This window comes from Carica papaya, chromosome 9 (assembly GCF_054855325.1).
Source record: "Carica papaya isolate Zhongbai chromosome 9, ASM5485532v1, whole genome shotgun sequence".
Lineage (NCBI taxonomy): Eukaryota > Viridiplantae > Streptophyta > Magnoliopsida > Brassicales > Caricaceae > Carica > Carica papaya.
In genome coordinates this window covers 20,899,380-20,922,479 of record NC_142317.1, presented here as the reverse complement: position 1 = coordinate 20,922,479, position 23,100 = coordinate 20,899,380, and the positions used below count along the sequence as shown (strand labels likewise).

The 23,100-nt window shown below is 36.4% G+C and overlaps 2 protein-coding genes across 3 annotated transcripts in view; one reads left to right on the top strand and one right to left on the bottom strand.

Moving 5' to 3' along the window:
- The first annotated feature begins 665 nt into the window (after positions 1 to 665).
- On the top strand, positions 666 to 4,191 carry LOC110808029 (NEP-interacting protein, putative (DUF239)). The gene is made up of 7 exons (XM_022033354.2): positions 666 to 1,224; positions 1,348 to 1,434; positions 1,541 to 1,753; positions 2,144 to 2,308; positions 2,500 to 2,553; positions 2,679 to 2,825; positions 3,748 to 4,191. Exons 1-7 carry the CDS (start codon positions 871 to 873, stop codon positions 4,126 to 4,128), a joined length of 1,401 nt encoding a protein of 466 aa, XP_021889046.1. The 5' UTR covers positions 666 to 870; the 3' UTR covers positions 4,129 to 4,191.
- A 16,197-nt stretch (positions 4,192 to 20,388) lies between these two features.
- Positions 20,389 to 23,100, bottom strand: part of LOC110808008 (2-oxoglutarate (2OG) and Fe(II)-dependent oxygenase superfamily protein) — a 31,672-nt gene continuing 28,960 nt past the window's right edge. Inside the window, exons 5-9 of one of the 2 annotated variants that reach the window (XM_088210936.1) lie at positions 22,415 to 22,484; positions 22,255 to 22,335; positions 22,114 to 22,170; positions 21,865 to 21,976; positions 20,389 to 21,345 (exon numbers count right to left, since the gene is read on the bottom strand). In XM_088210936.1, coding sequence (XP_088067062.1) covers positions 21,032 to 21,345; positions 21,865 to 21,976; positions 22,114 to 22,170; positions 22,255 to 22,335; positions 22,415 to 22,484 — 634 coding nt within the window. In that variant the 3' untranslated portion in view covers positions 20,389 to 21,031. Of the gene's footprint in view, positions 21,460 to 21,864; positions 21,977 to 22,113; positions 22,171 to 22,254; positions 22,336 to 22,414; positions 22,485 to 23,100 lie in introns of both variants that reach the window. The other variant, XM_022033337.2, reaches the window with a different exon arrangement.

The window sequence follows — 23,100 nt, the reverse complement described above, 5'->3', positions numbered from 1 at the left end:
TCATTAGTTTCCTATTTTTACTTTTTGGGATTAAGGAAAACAGAAAAAGTAAAAACTTAATTGAGAGCTTTTTAGCACTCGTGAGAATTGAAAGCTAAAATGTCAATCCAAAATAAAAATGGAATTTATTCACTTGACAGAATTGGAAATCTTTCTCTAATTTACTTTTGAAAAAGAACTTAAAAATTAAAAAGATAAATTTAAGGTTCAATGTATAGAAAATAAATACATTTTATTCATAAATTAATACCTTTTTTTTTTTTCAAAATAATAAGGTTTAATGTCTTACAACAAAATTATATTTTCTTAAACTAAATAAAAATTTCTAAATAATTATTTTTAGGAAAGTGGTCATTCAACACCCTTCCTTAAAATCAATCAATACAAAAATATACCTAAGAATAATCACTCAATGGTGGTCCAACTGTATTCAACTCCAGCTTCAACCCTCCTGTTTTGCTTTTTCTCAGTATCAAATACTCTTTCTCTCTCTCTCTCTCTCTCTCTCTCTCTGTGATTATGTATACACATAGAGGTTATAATGATGTATAAAAAATGGGTATGAATGTATATACTAGTTTTGACCATGACCCTTGATGGGTAAAACTTGGAAAAGTACAACTCCACCAATGGTCGGTTTATTAATGTAGGGGCTTCAGATTCAAGTTTCTTGGGTTGTCAGAGCACCAAAAAAAAAAACACCTTACCTTACAATCTCTGTTTCGTAATTTGCTGAATACACAAACCTTGTTTGTTTTTTTTTCTTTTGAATTTATATATATATATATATATTTCTTGGAAATGGAGGCTTGGTGAGAATGCAAATTCTTTTACCCTCCCTAAAACAAACCTTCTTCTTTGTTTTTTTGTATGAACATGGACTTAGATTCATCTCCATGGACAAAACCTCGGAATAAACTATGTCTCCATCCTAAACCTACAACAAGACAATACCTATCTATACAAACACTATCTTCTCTGTCAAAACAAACAACAGCACAAACACAAAAACATTCCTCAAACATGGTTCCTTCTATTTTTGTTCTGTTCCTCCTATTTCTTTCTTTTATCTCCCCTGTTTTCTCTCTACAACACCTTTCTGAAACTTCCGGCCACCGTTTCCCCGCTAACCAGACTTTCCGGCCGGCAAAGGAGTTGCTAAAGCTCAAGAGAGTCAATGCTTTTCTCAGGAAGATCAACAAGCCTGCAGTCAAGACTATTCAGGCATCTTTCCTTTTCTTCTTTTTGTTTTACCGTTTCTATGGTGGTGTCTTGTCAAGAATGAAACTTTCATGCTCTGTTTGAGGTTTGCTGATCTGGGTTTTTGTTATTTATTATTTTTCTCAGAGCCCAGATGGAGATATTATAGATTGTGTTCAATCTCATCTTCAACCTGCTTTTGAGCATCCTGAGCTTAGAGGACAGAAGCCATTGGTAACCTTCTGTTTGTCTCTATTTGTAACTTTTATATTCAATCTCAGACAATGTGGAATCTTGATCAGTAATTGCAATGTAGCTAATTAGGGATTATGTTTGGCAGGATCCACCCGAGAGGCCAACTGGTCATAAGAACTCATCAGGAGCAGGAACAGACTACTTTCAGGTTTGGACAAATTCAGGGGAAGCTTGCCCAGAAGGAACTGTTCCAATTAGAAGAACTACAGAGAAAGATCTGCTAAGAGCAAGCTCCATTAGAAGATTTGGAAGAAAATTAAGGAGGGTTAGAAGAGATACTTCAGGAGGTGGTCATGAGGTTTGTTACTCAATTTTCTCTCTTTTTTCTGGGTTTCCTCTGTTTTCTTCTTAATTTTTTTTTTTAAATTTCCAAATTTAGAACCCATTACCATTTTAAGAAAAAAAAAATATCACTGGTTTCTTCTTCTCCCCTAGGAAAAAACAAATATTAGAATCAAACAGTGAATTATTAAGAAAGAGAGAGGCAAATGCAATGGAGAGATATTGTTATTGAAATTGGTTTTCCAAACAAAACGCCCTGCCATGTCTGAAAAACACCTTGTCCTTTCAAATTCCTAATATAACATTAGAATTCCAAGTTGTTAAAAAAAAAAAGAATCAAGATAAACATGTTTTAGGTTGTCAACTTGTTTGAATTTGTCATGTAATGAATTTTGATTTTATGCAGCATGCAGTTGTTTTTGTCAATGGAGGTCAGTACTATGGAGCAAAAGCAAGCCTGAATGTCTGGACGCCTCGAGTCACCAATCAATACGAATTTAGCTTGTCCCAACTTTGGATAATCTCTGGTTCATTCGGTCATGATTTAAACACCATTGAAGCTGGTTGGCAGGTACAAACTCAATTGATTTCCTTCTTTTGTCAAATTCCAAATAACCTTAATATGATGTGTTTTTTGTCGTGTTATTATGTACATATCAATCAAAATTACTGTATGTATAAATGTATGAACTCGAGGATCAAACCCAGTTTTCACTTGGATTGGAAAAATAAAAAATGATTGAATTCATAATATATGTGCAGGTTAGTCCAGAATTATATGGAGATGACTATCCTAGATTCTTCACATACTGGACTGTGAGTGTTAATGACAGAGTCTTTCTCTTTTATTTCTAAGAATCTCTTTTCTTGATTTATTTTTAGAAAAAAGAAAAAAAAAAAAAAAAAAGTGATTACTTATGAAATATTAAATTTAATTGCAGACTGATGCATACCAAGCAACTGGATGTTACAATCTGCTCTGCTCTGGCTTTGTTCAAACCAATAACAAGATTGCCATTGGAGCAGCAATTTCTCCAAGGTCCTCCTATGGTGGCAAGCAATTTGACATTGGTTTAATGGTGTGGAAGGTGAGTTTAATTACCTTTATACTATTGATTTAAATTATTTGTTTAGCTTTCCTTTTCAAAGGTCAGCTATTACCTTTTGTTGCTTCAAGCTTAAGGGTAGTTTTGTACAGTTTGGTTGATAAAACTCCCTTTTACAACTACAAACACCATCATTCAATCTTTTTTTTATTTGACTAATTTTTTTTTCCCCTTAATTATATATAATCTGAAAAGGGTCTTTTTTTTTTTTTTTTTTTTTTAAAGTTTGATATACATTTATAAAGACATGATTTGATTGGTAATTGTCATAAAATTAAATGAAAAAGATGTGTCTCACAATTTTTCCACTGTTGATTTGATATTTGTTTTTGTTAATTAAATTTTAAGATTTCCTTCTCTTTTTCTTAATTAAATTGTTGATTTTCATTACCTTTTAATAAAAGACATTTGCTTTATGTATTGACTCCCAACTGGCATCGAAGGGTTAAACATTATTAACAAATCAATCTCTTCTCTTACCAATTCTTCCTCACCTTTTTTTATCTTTTCAAAAGAAATTTACTTCAATTTGATTTCTTTTCAGTTACTTTTACAAACGATTATTTATTGTCCGTCAGAAAATAAATTATATTATTTTTTATTTGTTTAAACTTCTGATTTATTTTTTTTGGATTGATAATCATAAACTGTATCATTTCTTATTAGTTTAAATTTTTTATTAATAAATTGTATCATTTTCTATTAGTTTAAACTTTCAATTCGTTTTTCTGAGTTGATGATCATGAGCTGAAATATTATGTCTGTCAGAAAACAAACTATATCATTTCCTATTACTTTAAACTTTCAATTCTTTCATTTAAATTGATGATCAAAATCCCAAATATCATGTTTGTCTTCTTATTATTTTTAAGTTTTTGATTCGTTTTTCCGAATTAATGATCAGGACCCGAAGCACGGACACTGGTGGCTGGAACTGGGATCGGGATTACTAGTCGGATACTGGCCTGCATTTTTGTTCAGCCATTTGAGAAGCCATGCAAGCATGGTTCAATTTGGAGGAGAAATAGTAAACAGCAGATCATCTGGTGGGTATCACACATCAACCCAGATGGGAAGTGGACATTTTGCAGAAGAAGGATTTGGAAGAGCTGCTTATTTTAGAAATTTACAGCAAGTTGATTGGGATAATAACTTGCTTCCATTAACAAATCTTCATCTCTTGGCCGATCATCCTAATTGTTATGATATCAGACAAGGAAGAAATAATGTTTGGGGAACTTATTTTTATTATGGAGGTCCTGGAAGAAATGTAAGGTGTGAATGAACAATTTTTATTTTACTTTTATAATTAATTAATATAATACAAATTTAATTAATGTTTTTACCACTTATCATTTTTTCATCTCATTATAAGTAATCCGTTGAAATTTTACCTAAATTTGGGGATAAGGGTTCTTATAGTAATATGCACTAGTTTGAGTTTTAAGAACAGAAGTGGCACAAAATAATATATATATATATATATAGATATTTAAGAAGCAGAAAAGATATATATAAAAAAAAAAAAAGGACTTGGGAGAATGGAAGAGAGAAGAAGAATAATAATATGGCTTAGAAAAGCACAACAGAAGAGTCCAAAACACCATTAACAACCATCTGGGTAAGCTGATGCAGAATCCCACTTGTTTTTATTTTAATTTTATTTTATTTTTTCGGAAAATACTGAAGATTCAAAATTATTTTTTTATTTATTTAAGTTTTTTTATAATTATTGTTGACATGCTCTTCTTCACCTATAATCAATAAATATAAAATTAATCATAAAAAAATGACGTACTTATTGCCCAATCAAATCACTGTACAGCACTAGAAGATGTGGCTTAGACCCACTTTTATTATTAATTATGATCCAAATCACGATAGTTTTTAATTTAAGTGGTTAATTGAAAAATTAATTTAAAAAAATTGAATGGTACCAAGATAATGTAAGATATAAACTCTCCATACTTAACAATTAACTATAAAATTAGAATATTTTATTAATATAATTATTATTTATTTTAAATAAAATTTAATTATGTACCCTTTTGTCTCCCAACTACTTTTGCTTAACTCGAGGATAGTTAGAGTTTTTTATTCGTATGTCTGATAATCAAATAGTATATATCAATATGAGAGTCTGATACTCATTATAAATAAATTTCGGGAGATTATAATTTATACAATTATCACGTAATAATTTAAAAGCATCTATTCTATTTGTCTCAATTATAATCCTACCCAAGTTTTGAAGAGTGACAAATAAAAAATTATACCAAATCGTAATAAGCTCATGCAAAATTTTAATCGCCTTATTATTACTAAAAAGTGCTTGAGTTATACATCAACAGATAAATGTAACCCATTTCCTTTTAATGAAACTCATATCTAAGTTAATCTTGATCAAAAAAATAGGAGACCAAGGGATTCCAAAGAGACATGAAAGGACCGTTCAAAGAAGATATGATATAATCTATTTTTGTCATCTTAAAAACAATTAAAAGTCATACCATGTTCTAGAAACAATCTAACACATAGTATTGTTATTATCTCGAGCGAACTAAATATTTCAAAATAGAAACAAAAATAGTTGAGGTCATATCACCTTGATCATTAATATGTGACAAAGGCATCTCTATCTTTGATTTGCTTGATTGTCGATAAAAGGTACCCATGATGATTAGATCTTCACCCTTCCTTAGGTCCATGCATCAATCCAATTAAATGAAGCATTACCAAATGCTATAGAGGAATATGCATCCAAGTATCATCTATTACAGTTGCTCATAGGAGATGTGGTTAATTTTTTTGCATCTTCTAACATATGAGGCTATGTTATTCCCTCTGTTTTAAGATGTCACAGTTTTGAGAATTGGATAGACTATGCTAAACTCATCGAGCTAAAGTATTTGAGAGAATAGGTTACTCTACATGAAGGTAAAAAGCCAGGTTGAGACTTTTTCCAAGTTGAATTGAGTCATTTAAATATTCAATATCCATTGTGAAGTTATACTTATACAAATCTGTTGTCTAAATGGACTCACCATATTTAGGTGGAGTATACCAAACTTCAACATGCTCTTTAAGGATCTTTATGCATATCTTTATCTTGATCGTTGTTACTAAGTTTGGGCCTATTTAATTAGACATTAGTTTCTTTTTTGTTACTTTTCTTATTATAAACAAAAAAAAAATGTGAGGAAGATTTATTTGGATGAATCATAAAAAATGAATTGCAACTTCCTATGAGAAGCTTGACTTGGTGCTCACTAAGGTTTAGTTTTTTATTTTTGAAAATCTCTAATCAATTCTTAAATGAACTATATTTATAAGATTTTTGTTTTATTTGCTTATTTATTTAAGAATCTAGTGCCAGGACATCCTACTTTAATTAAAACGAAATCAAGTCTCTTGACCCAATGGCATTGATACAAAAGTTATAAAACATTTTTAATGAAATCAATTCACTACTTTTTATGTGGAACAACTTATAAGAGAGTTGAGATCTAGTGACTAATGATAGATTCTGTCTATAATACCCGGGTTTGGAATTTGTCTCGGAATTAATTTTAAAGTTTAAAAAAATATATAAAAATATAATTTTGAAATTAATAAATTATTATTTAATATAAAATTAGAAAAAAATAGGTTGAGTATGAAATTGAAAATAATTTTAGAAAAAAGAGAAGAAAATTTGGATTTGGGGGGTGTTTTTGTGTAAGGACTAGAAAGAAAAGAAAATAATAATAATAATAATAATAAAAATAAATAAATAAATTTCTAATAGGTAGGAAACGACGTCGTTTTAAAGAGGGGAAAAACGACGTTGTTTTGAAGGAAAAAAAAAACGACGTCGTTTTGGGATGAAGGAAAACGACGTCGTTTTGGGTAGGCTAGCAGGGTATAAAGGGAGGTCGGGAAAGGGAGAAGAGAAAGGAAAAAAAAAAGAGAAAAAAGAGAGAAAAGGAGGGAAAGAGGGGAGCGGAGAAGAAGAAGGGAAGGAAAGTTCCAGAAGGAGAGAGGAGAGAGTCGGGGCGGAGGGGAGCGAGAAGGGAGAGGGAAGGAGGCCGTGGACGGACGACGCAACCGGCAGGAAGAAGGAAGATGGAAACGGGAGGTACGGTGAAAATTTGAGCTGTTTGGTGTGGTGTGTGTGTGGTGAGTTTTTGTTGCAGGTTGCAGGTTGCGGAGTCGGCAATGGCGCGACGGAGTTGAGCGGTGAAGGTAGGCCGTAAAGCGTGGGGTTATTCCGCACGCTCACGGAGGAGATCGGGGGAGGAAATGAAAGTATGGCGGTGTTGGAGGCGTGCGGGGAGCCGTGGGGAAAGATGGGGGTGGTGCGGGTAGAACAGAGTGAGGAAGATGTGAGAGGATAATCTAGGGAGCGCGGGTGGGAGAAAAACCCGAGATGATAGAAAGAGGTGTGTGCGTGGGTGGGGGCGTGGAGGGAGTCGCTAATAGGAGGCGACGTATTTCCCCGAAGTGCGCTGTGGTAAGGGCGTGTGTATGGAGTGAGACAGTGTAAGCTGAGAGGTTAACCGCCCTAGGTAGGCAAAAGTATAGAGGAAACGGGAGGAGGCAGAAGGATAGGGGAGGTGGTACATAGGGGGCGGTAGGAGAGGGAAGGGGGCTAGAAGGTACGGTAGAGGGGACTAGGAATCAGGATTTGAGGGGGTTTGGATGAGAGAAGAGGAGTAATATGAACAGTAGGGGTTAGTAAGTTAGAGAAGGGGGGGGGGGGGGGGGGGCGGCGAATAGTGTAGAGCACTTGGGATTAGCATGGTGTAAGGGTATATGGGAGCGTGCAGTTTGGGATGGGAGATTTGGAGCCCGTTGGTGGGGGTGGTTTGAGCCGCCGATGTTGGTGGCATGAGGAGGTGATATGTGTGTGTGTGGCCTAACAAGGTCGAGAGGTGTAGGAGAGTGTATGAGTCACGGGTGTTGGTGACGGGAGGTGGAAATGCTTGTGTGTGTGCGTGGCCCAACAAGGTCGAGAGTTGGAGGAGTGAGTATGAGTCGCCGATGTTGGTGACGCGAGATGATGGTATTTATGTGTGTGTGTGGCCTCTTTAGGTCGAGAGGTGGAGGAGTGAGTATGAGTCGCCGATGTTGGTGATGCGAGATGAGGGTACTGGTGTGTGTGCGTGGCCTATTTAGGTCGAGAGGTGGAGGAGTGGATATGAGTCGCCGATATTGGTGACGTGGAATGCAGGTGCTTGTGTGTGTGTGTGGCCTCATGAGGTCGGGCGATGGGGGAGAGAGTACGAGTCATTGATGTTGGTGACGTGAGCTAATGGATGGTTGTTGGGTGGGTGTGGTTGCTTGGCCGTACTGTTTCCTTGGAATAGGACCTTGATGATTAGTGTAGGGAGGGGGGGTTATGAGTTGTTTTGGGTTGGGTAGGATAAATGCATATAGACATTTCTGGAAATTCTTATCACTGCATACTGCACTTACAACTTGATTTTTATTGTATTGAGTTATGTGAACTCACTTCTCATCATTCACAGGTGGAGTAAGAACGGAGTCGGGATCCGAGCGGCTGGTAACGGAGCCCCGTCGGTAGTGCCATAGGGCACAAGTTTTGTTTGTGATTTAAAGTAGTTTTGAAAGGGTGTGTTAGTTTGGGTATTGAACTTCTAGAAATGGTTGATAATGTGTTACTATGTGTTGTAGAGGTGGAGATGTATGTACAATTGATTTGGAGCAATGAATGTGGACAAGTTTCTCTTATGCATGGTTGGAATGATATGGGATTTGTGTGTTGAGTCGTATGAGTGCTTTATCTTATACCATTAGAAGGAAGAAAAAAAAAGAAAAAAAAAAACGGGGTGTTACATTTTGACAGAAAAATCGAAAATTAAGGGTCAAAACGCAATTAAAGAAAATTGCACCACATCGGACTGCCCAGTCAGCAGCCCCGACAAACTGAAGCGCACCGCGTGGCATGACACGCTGAGTAGACTGCCCAGTCAGCAGCCCCGACAAACTGAAGCGCACCACGTGGCATGACACGCTGACTCAGTGCCATGCGGGAGGCCATGCTGGATATCTGCGTGCTTATGATCGGATGGTCTTGATGTATTCCTGCGCACGTGAACGGTCCGGATTCGTTCCCTCATCAGGCATGATCGGATGATCGCAATTAAATGCAATGAACGGCCCAAATTCATTCTCTCTTTAAAATCGATCGAACGGTCGAGATCAAATCGTAATGAACAGTCCAAATTCATTTCTTCTTTAAATGCAATCGAATGGTCGAGATCAAATGCGATGAACGACGTACATTTAAGTGAGATGGGTATAAATATCTCACATCACACCGAATCCAAATTCTAGCCGTCAGACTCTCGTCGGAGAAGAAGAACCAGTTGCCGAATAAGGGAGCGAATCGACGCCCGCCGCCGTACCAGAGCCACCTCCGATCGCCAAAAAAGGTACAAATTCTCCTATCCGCTTGGAATTTGATTTCGAGCATCCCCATGGCCAAATTAGAGCAAAAGGAACGATGGATGAGCTGAAACTGCGAGTAAAGTCTGACAGTGTTGCCGCAGGCAAAACCCAAAATCGCCTTCAATGAGTCCCTTTCCAGTTTTTGTTTCGTGCGATTTTTCCACCATTGTGTTCACTGTTTTATCTTCTACAGGTTGATCGCATAAAAACACTCAGCCGCGAAGATGAGCCGGCGGAGTCGCCGCACTAGAAAATTATGCATCTAATAGATTTTTATTTGTTGATTTTTTTCGGCCAATCGAGACCTCCTAACGTATTTTTTCACAGGAATGGGTATAAAATCGACCAAAATTGGCCAAAACTGGTAGAAAATGGTGAGGCCGAGGCAAATCATCGTCGCAGGCGGCAGTGCTGTCATCGGAGCACGGCGGTGCTGCCGTGTCAGAATTTTGAAATTGGCCGAAAAAAGTTTTTAATATCGATTTTAAATTTTTTTGGGTATTTTTAGGTACGTGAAGCGTGTTTTAATCTATGCAAGAAAATTCAGAAAACTTGGGGATTGCCAGTAGCCACAACTGAAAGTTCAGTATTTCGCACTCCGATTCGGGTAAAAATCTATCACCTTATTCTCTATTATAAAATTGAAGCTTAATAATCACTAATATAGTATTTGTGTAATTTAAAATTTTTGAGAATAATTATGGTTACCAATAAAGGCAGAATATGTTAGTCATTTATTTGTTGTCTTGTGTAACTGATTGTTGAAATTACAGCTTTAAATACATGATGGTATACTTGAATGGTTGAATGATTCAGTTTTGCTTCTTTGATATATATATTGTTTGTCTTGCATGATTTACGGTTGATTTGTGAAATTGAAAATTAATATGCAAACGAAAAATTGATTGGTCACGTGAATTAATAAATAGTAGACTTACTGAATATCTTGGAAGATGGTGGACAGACTGGGTACATAGGAAACCCTACCGTGAATGTTGCTTCATACGGACGAGATATCAATGAATAGTATTTTTGGCGCTCATACCGGACGGAGTATGGGGACGGACCGATTCACCCTCATACTGAACGTGGTATTGAGGGATGATATTTTTGATACTCGTACTAGACGGGATATGGGGACGGCCAGTTTATTGATAATGTTGGATATGAGATCACGCGTAGTGGGACATTCCTGTGGGCCCTCAAAGATACTAGTAGGCAAATAAAAAGGAAACGTTAGTGTTCTTGCCCATTTGAATATGAGATTGAAATGTTATTTGAGTTATTGACTGTATAGGTCGATTTTGAAAATTTCGCAACAGTAAATATATGCAATAAATGATTATGATAAATGAATTTACTTAAATTAAAAGTTCAATTGGTTGTTTTTATGATTTTTACCAACCTTCAATTTCTATATCGGTGAGTAGTGTGATATTTTTATTAGGCTAGTATAACTCACCTTTTCATTAAGTATTTCAGATAAAAATGATCAAGACTCAGATCCTGATCGACAAGAGGATTGTGAATAGTTCACCACCCAGACTCCTTTAAAAGGTAATGAAGGTCGTTCTAAGATGTTTAGTTGTTTACTTTTTGTTAATTTCTTTAATTCTCGTAGTCCTATTAGATATTTTAAACTATTATATAAGGAATGTAAACCCTACCTCTATTATTTCGCTTCCGTATTTAATTCATGTCTTTATTTCCTTTTAAGTTCTGAGCTTTTACACCATCAACTCATGATTGATATAAAATGAATTTTGATGCTTGTATAGGGGAGGGGAGTGCATGTGTAACACCCAACATTTTAGTTATTTTTATTTCTATTTTTTTTATATAAATATAATTATTATTTAATTGAATTGAATTGAATTGAATTTATTTTAATTTGATTTAATAAAAATAAAAATAAAAAGTGTAAAAAAATAATTAAGGATTTAATTAAAAATAATTTTGGACAAAAGGGGTAAAAATTTGGGTTCTGGGGGTATTTCTGAAAGAAAAATCAGAAATCGGGGGTCAAAATACAATTTAAAAAAGTTACGCTACGTCAGCTGCCCCAACCAACCAGGACCCACCAGGTGGCAGAGGCACTGACGCGGGAGGCCACACGGGGGGAGCCACGTGGGTGATCCGCGTACGTGCGATCGAACGGCTGAGATCCGTTCTTACGGGCACGGACGGCCCAGATCAAAAACGTACACGGACGGCCCAGATTGCATCGTACACAGACAACCCAAATTGAATCGCACACGGACGGTCCAGATTGAATTGCGATGAATGGTTCAGATTTACTTCCTATTTAATCATAATCGGACGGTACAGATTAAAAGTGATGGACGGTCTAGATCAAAAGCAGATGGGTATAAATAACCCCATCACACCCAAACCCTAACCCTAGCCGCCAGAGCCCCTCGCTGGAGAAGACAGCCCAGCCGCCGGGGAGCCGATCGTCATCACCCGCCACCGTACGGGAGCAATTTTCAACCGCCAAACGAGGTAAAAATTTCTTCTCTTGCACAAAATTCAATTTTAAACCCACCCATGGCCAAATCGGAGTTAAAGAAACAGCTAATTGGCTGAAAAACGCCGCCGAAGCTCGGCGGTGCCGCCGCGGGTTGTTTTGAAAAATGCCTCCGATGAGGCCCTTCCCGATTCCCGTTCGATGTAATTTTTCCACGTATGTGACAACCCTTTCCTTCTCTACAGGTTGACAGGAGCAAAAGACTCAGCCATAACGTGAGCCGGAGGAGCCGTCGCACCGGAGAGCCCCACCACTGGTAAGTTTCGATTTTCTACGTTTTTGGACCCACCGAGGGCCCTAAGTGTGTTTTCTCATAGGAACTAGTACAAGTTTGGCTGAATTCGGCCAAAAATAGCCGAAAACAGCTAACCCGAGGTGGATTGCCGCCGTCGGCGGCGACACCGTCGCCGGAGCTGCTGTGCTGGATTTTTGAAATTGGCCGAGTAGGTCCTGGGACTGATTTTGGGTTTATTTGGGACACTTCTAAGTGCCGTAAGTGTGTTTCAGTTCCCGAAGAAAAATTTAAGGAACCTAGGGACCGCCTGTAGGCGCAGTAACCATATTATTTTCGGCATCGAATCAAGTAAGGACCCCTCATCCTATTTCCTATCATGGAATTAAAGTTTGAATAAATGATAATACTATATTTTGTACAAATTAAATAGATATGCATAATTAATTACGGTTGCTAATGGAGTCCGAACCCGACATTATTCTCTGTCGATTCCTGTTTGATTTATTTTACAGTTTAAATGCATTATGGTATCTGGTTTATCTATTCTATGATTTTAAATGCATGTATCACTGCTTACTTCATTACTGTTTGATTTTGGGAATCTAAGATATGATTGCATTGTTGGAAGCACGTTACTTGTCTATATATTTATGTTTGAGTTGGTAATGGAGATTAAGGACAAATAGGAATGAGATGTGATCTGATAAATGGATAAAATGACAGCCTCACTAGATATCCTAGGAGATGGTGGACGGATCGGGTTCATAGAGAACCCTACTGTGAACGTTATCTCATACCGGACGGGGTATGGAGACTTGGTCATTTGGTGCTCATACCAGACGGGGTATGAGGACGGCCCGCTTCACCCTCATACCGGACAGGGTATTAAGGTTTAATATCTTGGCACTCATACCGGACGGGGTATGGGGACGGCCCTGAAATTAAGATTATTAAGAAAAATGGTTCACATGTAATGGGGACACCCCTATGGATCCCCATAAATTCTAGTAGACTGATGAAATGAGAAACGGTGATGATTAATTATTGTTAATGAATACGAATTATGATATGTTCTATGTTACTGATTTTGCATGAAATTGTGATATGTATGATATTATTTTTTCTATAAATTGTTTCTATAAATTCTCCAATGGTAAGAAAAAGAGTAAATGATTTTATTTTAAATAAATGTATTCGTTTAAATCTACTACTTCATTGGTTGTTTTGATTTTTTACTAACCTTTACTTCTGTGACGGCGATATAATGTGATGTCCTTGCTGGATTAGTGTAGCTCATCCCTTATTTAACCATTTCAGATCAGGAGGACCCAGTTCCCGAGCCCGATCCGCAAGAAGGCTACGAGTAGATGCTAGATACTTTATAGTTTCTTTTATTTTTTTTTTCATTTTTCGTATTTCTTTCAGAGAATTTGTTCTGTGATGTTTGTTAGTACTTTTGAGTTATCGTGTAAGGGACGCTAAACTTAACATTTATTTCGCTTCCGCACTCAAATTATTATATGTATTTTCTTTTTAAATTTTTGGGGTCGTTACAGTAGGTATTAGAAGACATCCCCAAGATGGCTTTTCGAACAAGGTACGGATACTATGAGTTTCTAGTCATGCCATTTGAGCTAACCAACGCCCCAACCATCTTCATGGATCTGATGAACAGGGTGTCTTCAGAAAATTCTTAGATCAATTTGTTATCGTGTTCATCGATGACATCTTGGTCTATTCAAAAAGCATAGAGGAACATGCTCATCATCTAGCTCAGGTTTTGCAGTTTCTCAGAAGAAAGAAGTTGTATGCAAAGTTGAGTAAGTGTGGATTTTGGCTTGAGCAGACCACCTTCCTAGGACACCTCATATCAAAGGATGAAGTATTAGTGAATCCTGAAAAGGTTGAAGCGGTGTTCGGCTGGAAAAAATTGACATCAGTTAAATAAATCCGTAGCTTTTTGGGAATGACGGGCTATTACCGCAAGTTTGTTGAAGGATTTTCTAGTCTTACTGCTCCCCTAACCTGACTCACAAAGAAGAATGCCAAGTTTGAGTGGAATGAGAACTCTGAAAGAAGTTTTTCAGAACTAAAGAAGCGACTGACTACTGCACCTGTACTGGCCTTACTGAGTGGATCAGGGGGATATACAATTTACAGTGATGCCTCCTATCTAGGCCTGGGTTGTGTTATAATGCAGCATAGGAAGGTCATACCCTATGGGTCCAGATAGTTAAAGAATCATGAGAAAAATTATCCCACCCATAACTTAGAGCTTGCCGCAATCATACACGCCTTGAAGACTTGGCGCCATTATTTATATAGAGAGACCTTTCAGATCTATACTGATCACAAAAGTTTGAAACACATATTCACTCAAAAGGATCTCAACATGCGTAAGAGAAAGTGGATAGAACTACTTAAGGACTGTGATTGTGATATCTTGTACCATCCGGGTAAGGGTAATGTGGTAGCCGATGCACTCAGCAGAAAAAGTACAGGTATATTAGCCAATTTGATGGTTTCAGAATGCAGGCAAATTGGGGCCACACAATAGGTTCGACTTCAGGACTTGAAGAGAGTCACATGTTTGGGTCATCTTACCGTCTAGCCTAAGGTAATCCAGAGAATAAGGAAAACTCAGTCAGCTGATCCTGTCCTAGTAGTCATCAAGAACAATGCAGAACAGGGAGTTAGCTCAGAATTTCAAGTTTTCGCCAATAGGTTACTCCGATTCCAGGACAGGGTGTCTGTTCTAGGTGACAGTGAGTTAAAGAGAGACATCATGACAGGACCTATAACTCAAAGTTTGTCATGCATTCTGGAAGTACTAAAATGTACCAAAGTATGCGACCCCAGTTTTGGTGAAACGGGATAAAAAGAGATATAGCTGACTTTGTGTCTAAATGCTTGGTATGTCAGCAGGTCAAGACAGAGCATCATAGTCCAACCGAGTTACTTCAGCCATTACCGATCTCAGAGTGGAAGTGGGAATATATCACCATGGACTTTGTGATAGGATTACCTAAGGCACGCTCAGGACATGATGCCATTTGGGTAATTGTTGACCGACTTACCAAGTCTTCTCACTTCTTAGCCATCAGGATGACCGATCCCTTGGACAAGTTAGTAAGAATGTATATCCAAGAAATAGTCAGATTGCATAGAGTCTTAGTGACAGTGGTGTCCGACAGGGACCCCAGGTTCACTTCTCGATTTTGGAGTAGCTTTCAGCAAGCCATGGGAACGAAACTGTCCCTCAGTACTATCTTCCACCCTCAGACTGATGGGCAGTTAGAAAGCACAATCCGTACACTTGAGGACATGCTCCGAGCTTGTGTCCTTGACTCCGAGGGACATTAGGATGACCATCTACCCTTGATAGAGTTTGCCTACAACAACAGCTACCAAGTGAGTATTGGCATGGCTCCGTATGAGGCGTTATATGGGCACCCATGCAGATCACCGATTTGTTGGGAAGAAGTGGGCGATAGAAAACTGTTCAGCCCAAAGCTGGTAAAAGAGACTACATCCAAAATAGTTAAGATCAAGAAGAATATTCAGACGGTTCAGAGCAGGCAGAAGAGTTATGCGGACACTTGGAGGAGAGAATTAGAATTTAAGGAAGGCGACCAGGTATTCCTTAAGGTCACTCTTTTTAAGGGAATCAGTAGATTCGACAAGAGGGAGAAACTGAACCCCCAATTTATTAGACCATTTGAAGTTTTAGACAGGATTAGTACCGTTGCCTACAGACTAGCATTACCTCCAAAACTTTCTAAGGTCCACAATGTGTTCTATGTGTCTATGCTATGCAAGTACAACCCGGACCCCTCTCATGTCTTAGCTCACGAACCTCTTCCACTGCAGGAGGATTTATCCGATGAGGAAATACTAGTCGACATTGTAGATCGAAAGAGTAGATTACTTTGCAACCGAAATATATCCGTTGTGAAGGTCATATGAAAGAACCACACACCAAGGGAGGCCACATGGGAGATAGAATAAGACTTTAGAGCCTAGTACCCCCAGTTGTTCGATCGAGAGTAAGAGGCAAATTTGAGGGACCAAATTTCTTTTAAGGGGGGGAGAGTTGTAACACCCAACATTTGTATTTATTTTTATTTTTATTTTTTTATATAAATATAATTATTATTTTATTGAATTTAATTTATTTTAATTTGATTTAATGAAAATAATAATAATAATAATAATAATAATGGTAAAAAAAATAATTAAGGATTAATTGAAAATAATTTTGAAAAAAAGAGGTGAAAATTTAGGTTCTAGGTGTATTTTTGAAAGAAAAATCAGAAACTGGGGGTCAAAATGTAATTTAAAAAGGTTACACCACATCAGCTGCTCGGTTACCAGTCCCGACCAATCAGGACAAGCTAGGTGGCAGAGGTGCTGACGCGGGAGACTACGCGGGGGAGCCACATGGGCGATCCGCGTGCGTGCGATCGAACGGTTGAGATCTGTTCCCATGCGCACGGACGGCTCAGATCGAAAACGTGCACGGAAGACCCAGATTGCATCGCGCACGGACGACTCAGATTGAATCGCGCACGGACGGTCAAGATTGAATTGCGATGAATGGTCCAGATTCACTCCTTATTTAATTGAGATCGGACGGTCTAGATTAAAAGCGATTGATGGTCCAGATCAAAAGTGGATGGGTATAAATAACCCCATCCACACCCAAACCCTAACCCTAGCGGCCATAGCCCCTCGCCGGAGAAGACAGCCCAACTGCCGGGGAACCGACCGCCGCCACCCGGCATCGTACCGGAGCAATTTTCGACCGCCAAACGAGGTAAAAAATTTTCCACTTGCACGAAATTCAATTTTAAATCCACCTATGGCCAAATCGGAGTTAAAGAACCGGCCAATTGGCTGGAAAACGCCGTCAAAGCTCGGCGGTGCCGCCGCGAGGTGTTTGAGAAAATGCCTCCGATGAGGCCCTTCCTGATTCCTGTTCGATGTGATTTTTCCACCGTTGTGACCACCGTTTCCTTCTCTACAGGTTGACCGAAGCAAAAGGCCCAACTGCAACGCAAGCTGGAGGAGCCGCCGCACCGCAGAGCCCTACCACCGGTGAGTTTCGATTTTCTATGTTTTTTAGGTCCATCGAGGGCCCTAAGTGTGTTTTCTTGCAGGAATCGGTATAAGTTTGGCTGAATTCAGCCAAAAACGACCGAAAATAGCCAACCCGAGGTGGATTGCCGTAGCAGGCGGCGATGCCGTCGCCGGAGCACGGCGGAGCCGCTGCGCTGGATTTTTGGAATTGGCCGAGTAGGCCTTGGGACTGATTTTGGGTTTATTTGGGACACTTCTAAGTACCGTAAGCGCGTTTAAGTTTTTGAAAAAAAATTCAGAGAACTTAGGGACCGCCCATAGGCGTAGTAACCATCTAGTTTTCGGCGTCAAATCAAGTAAGGACCCCTCATCCTATTTCCTATCATGGAATTGAAGTTTGAATAAATGATAATACTATATTTTGTACGAATTAAATAGATATGCATAATTAATTATGGTTGCTAATAGAGCTTGAACCGGACATTATTCTCTATCGATTACTGTTTGATTTATTTTACAGTTTAAATGCATTATGATATCTAGTTTATCTATTCTATGATTTTAAATGCATGTATCACTGCTTACTTTACTACTGTTTGATTTTGGAAATCTAAGATATGATTGCATTGTTGGATGTACGTTACTTGTTTATATATTTATGTTTGAGTTGGTAACGGAGACTAAGGACAAATAGGACTGGGATGTGATCTAATAAATGGATAAGATGACAGCCTCACTAGATATCCTGGGAGATGGTAGACGGATCAGGTTCATAGAGAACCCTACCATGAATGTTGTCTCATACCGGACGTGGTATGGAGACTTGGTTATTTGGCGCTTATACCGGACGAGGTATGGGGACGACCCGCTTCACCCTCATACTAGACGATGTATTGAGATTTAATGTATTGGCACTCATATCGAACGGGATATGGGGACGGCCCTGAAATTAAGATTGTTAAGAAAAATGGTTCACGTGTAGCGGGGACACCCATATGGATCATCATGGATACTAGTAGGCTTCTGAAACGAGAAACGGTGATAATTAGTTATTGTTAATGAATACGAATTTATAATATGTTCTATGTTACTGATTTTACATAAAATTGTGATATGTATGATATTATTGCTTCTATAAATTATTTCCATAAATTCCCCAATGGTAAGAAAAATAGCCCCAATGGTAAGAAAAATGGTAAATAGTTTTATTTTAAATAAATGTATTGGTTTAAATCTACTACTCCATTGGTTTTTTTGATTTCTACAACTTTTGCTTCTGTGACGGTGCTATAGTGTGATGTCCTTACTGAGTTAGTGTATCTCACCCCTTATTTAACAATTTCAGATCAGGAGGACTTAGTTCCCGGTTCCGATCCGCAAGAAGGTTACGAGTAGATACTAGATACTTTATAGTTTCCTTTATTTTTTTATTTTTCGTATTTTTTTAGAGAATTTGTTCCGTGATGTTTGTTAGTACTTTTGAGTTATCGTGTAAGAGATGTTAACCTTAACATTTATTTCGCTTCTGCACTCAAGTTATTATATGCATTTTCTTTTTAAATTTCTAAAGTCGTTACAGCGTGGAACTTGGTGTTCTATATAGGAATTAAAGTGGTGTAGATTATAGAGATAGAGTGCATACCGAGTACAAGAAGCGCAATATATACTTAAAATTATAGCTTTGTTATATCATTAAGAAATATCTCATTTGGATTGATTATATCATTAAGTATCTTTTTCAGATTGATGTCAAATGCATAATAGTTGAAGATGATTCAAAAGTTATAACTCCATATTTTCATCTATGAAGATGGTATTTGAATTGGGATTGCCTGTAGATGATATTTTTCTCTTAAATATTTTTTCAGTTTCTTAGATTTTTAGAAATGGTAATAAGGTTATACATGCTTTAATAAAAATAACATTGTAATTACGTGATAAGAATTTGGTTGCATTTGAACTACCTGATTTATTGGGTAACTTGTTTTAGTATGATATTTTTTAAGATTAATATATGTTTAGTAGTAATATTTTCATGAAAAAGATTGATATTAATAAAAACTGCATAAAAATAGCATTTGTAATGTTATATAATTTTTTGAAATTTATTTAAAAATTATTTAAATATTCAATTATTTATATTTTTTCTTCACTATGTGTGAAATGGAGAAAATTATTTCTAAATAATTTAAATAATTGCAGGACATACTTGAAAAATTATTTCAAAAAAAATATAAAAAAAATTAGTCAAGGTCATTTAATTTTAAAAATAGACCAAATTATCTAGTTTGTATAAATGACCCAATAAGATAATGAGATTCTACCATTTTTTTTATTAAATTTAGAAGAACAAAATTTGAATATTTAACGTAATATCTTATATTAATAATTATCAGTAGTATAATTCTTTTAAGAAATTGTTTGAATTAGATTATGTGTAGAACAAATATATTACTTAAAAAGATAAATTATATATAAAATAGTTACCTATTTAAAAAGAAAAAAAAATATTTGAAAAGGATGGTACAATTATAATCTCTAAAAATTTAATCATGATGTTTATAGTAAAACGATATATATATGCACATATCTGAATAAGATTGGAGCTTTTCAAGGAGGAGTAGGTAATTTTATGTTATAACTCACCTTTATTTAGTTACTAAGACATGGAAAAAAGTACCTTTTTTCTTTTTTAAAAGATGAAAATTTACCATTAAATGCATGATAATATATTTAAATATCAGATTCCAAAGACAGTATTTTAGCAAAATAAGATATCTTGTCTTACAGATTAGGATAAGCGATTCTTAGATACCCACAAAGACAAACTCTTACTTTATTATATACAAGAAATCATCATGTATACATATATATATATATACACACATATCCTACCTGAAATTGAATGTTTTATCAGCATAAGAAAAGTCATTTATGTTGTAAGAACTTTTGACCCAGAAAAAGTGTGAAAGTAAATCATCTTTTTCATCACTAAAGTAAAATTATCCCTTAAACTTGGTTGAATTAAATATAGAGAAATTTTTTCTTTACCTTTTAAAAAATGAGACAATGAAACAAAATAAATGTCGGATAATACCAGAAAAGAGAAACATAAAAGCTGCCTTCTCTTTCAGTGGGGGACTGGAGGAAGTGGAATACTACATGGTTCTGAAAGCAAGTGATATACGTTGTAAGAAAATAACAAGAAAATTTTTAAGTAAAAACAAAAATTGCGATTGGAGACACGAAAATAGAACTCAGAAACAATGACAGGAAATTTTTTTTTCCCTTAATAGATTTTTTTCTTTTACAATAAAAGTGCATCAGCATGTTCCCTGAACTGGATTGCATTAATCAACATACATCTGGAGAATTTATCTTTCTCACTTAGCTAAGAACTTCGTTTTAGCATTTCTTCCCGGGAATGTTAATAACTGAAGTCGACAAAATATTGGAATATGTGATCATTTTTATATATTTGCTAAGCAATTTTACTTATTAACATAAATTAAAATCTAACACCCTATTACACTTGTTTTTTTATCTTTCAATTAGGTTATAAATGATTGGTTCAAAATTCCCAAGTATGCAGTTGATGAACCACAATTTAGCGCCTGTACCTGATTTCTCTCTGCAGTTCAATCTGAAACAGCTGTTGATCACTCCAAGAATCCAGATATGTCTCCATTCTCAGTATTCCAAGCAGCAGCATTTTTACGGAGAGTCTAGCCAAAGATGAAGATTACTTCTTGTGAATCAGATCATGCGGACATCACCCCGTTGATACAATGTTTTCCTTATCCTTGGTGCCACAGTATTCTGAAACAGCATGATCAATGAATGAAATAAGATCTTCAAGGGAAGAAATCTGACTGTGGTCCCCCAACTTAACCATCAAAGTGTCTCCTTGGTGCCACAGTATTCTGAAACAGCATGATCAATGAATGAAATAAGATCTTCAATGGAAGAAATCTGACTATGGTCCCCCAACTTAACCATCAAAGTGTCCTTTGCATCAAAGCTTCTGTGCTGTTCCTCATGGATCATGCTGTATGTTCTGTCCAGACTCGTGCACAATTTAAGAAAATCAGGATCATCAAGCACTTCTCTCAAATCCACATTGCTTTTATTTTCTGGCAAGCCATCGATGGATTTCATCTTCAACAAAATCTTCTGGATAGACACAAGATTTAGAGCCAAATTTTGGCCTACATGTGAAAACAAAATTGGATGCTCATAATTTTTATATAAATTATGAAGTTGCACCACGTTGGCCAAAGAGAATTGCAATATGAAGATGAAGAAGTCATAGAAGTTCATGCCTGTTAAAAATAAAAGCATCAGCACAATAAAATTCAGTATTCAAGACAAGTAACAAGAACTGGGAAATATGCATATCCATCTCTTCAAGCTTTAAAACTTCAAATAGTTGCAAAATGTATCTCAAATTGTTGCATGAACTCATGACAACTCAAGTAACTTTGCAAAAACAGATTATCCTTTCGATTAAATAGATATGTGGAAAATAATTATACAATAAAACAACAGCATAACATTTATCTGCATGTATCTCAAGATCTTTAACAAAATATTGTTAACTAAAGACTGGTTAGCTTGCTTGGCCCTAGAGAAAACATATGGTGATTACAATAGCAAGGATGACAGAGAACTAGAAGGTATATCATGCTTTACCAAATCATGCATTCCTCTTAAGATTTACAACAGACCTGTGTTGGCAGCAAGATTACGTTGGCAAAGTGCTTCAAAATCTTCACAAATGTCTTTCATGTCCTCTATGTATCCATTAGTCTCCTCATAGTCCCTCCATAGTAAATCCCACTGATTGAATAATGAGATTAAAATAGATGCATTTATATATATGTATGCTTCAGGGTCATAAAAATATTGGCCTTTCTGATTTGCATTAGAAGTTATCTTTTGAATGGTTAAAATCTTAGAACCAGCACTGCACTTACCACCCAAGAAATGTTATAGGCGTTGAACCAGTTGTGGTTTATCGATATTGTATCTTCCTGGAAGCATTATGAAAAATTTATGGGAAAGCTATCCTTGAATATTTATAGACAACTTTACCAGTAAAAGAGAATGCAATATACCAGATTATGAACTTGATGATACCAGCCGCTGGGCACAAAGATGATTTCATCACGTTCTTGAACACACTCCAACCAAGTAGCCTTAACACAAACAAAAGTACAAGGATATGGTGAAGGAAACTTCATAAAATTCACTTTCAAGGCTCAGGCAGTGATTTACCTTCTTAAAACCAGGAAACATAGTTTCATTAATGTCTTCAAAGAGGTTAAATACACAATTTTTCATGTTCCTGAGATAACATGGAAACTGAATCTTAGGACATGTTACTAAATTGAAACCACCTACTAGAAAAAAATTAAAATCCACCGTACGAAGAATAAGATAGAGATGCACCAAAAAGGAACTTCAGTTGCACCTGATCACATGATTTGTTCAACTACTGAAGTACATAAAAGCATAACCCAGATCGATGACATGGCAGCCATCCATACATTTTCAGCATAACAAGACTAGAGAAGATGGATTCAATTCTACAACTTTGGGTTATGTTTCGTTAAAATTTCAATTCTATGAAATAGGAATGAGAATACAGTATAAATGCAATAATAATTTGAGAGAAATAATATTAATTCCAAGTCAATTTCATGTCTAAATTTAAGTTAGGTGCTTCAGTTATTCATTCCTTAATAGATAAGAATATAAATCCATAGTTGTGGATACGAGAAATTAGTGGAGTTAATTTAATTATACATCTAATATGTAAATTATGACTAACTTTTATATTTCAAATAATTAAATCCTACAAATTGAATACGAATAAAACAAAATTGAACCAAAGTGGAGATATTCAAAATTGAACCAAAATTGAACCTAAGTGTAATGGGGGCTCACACAGGATGGGCCGA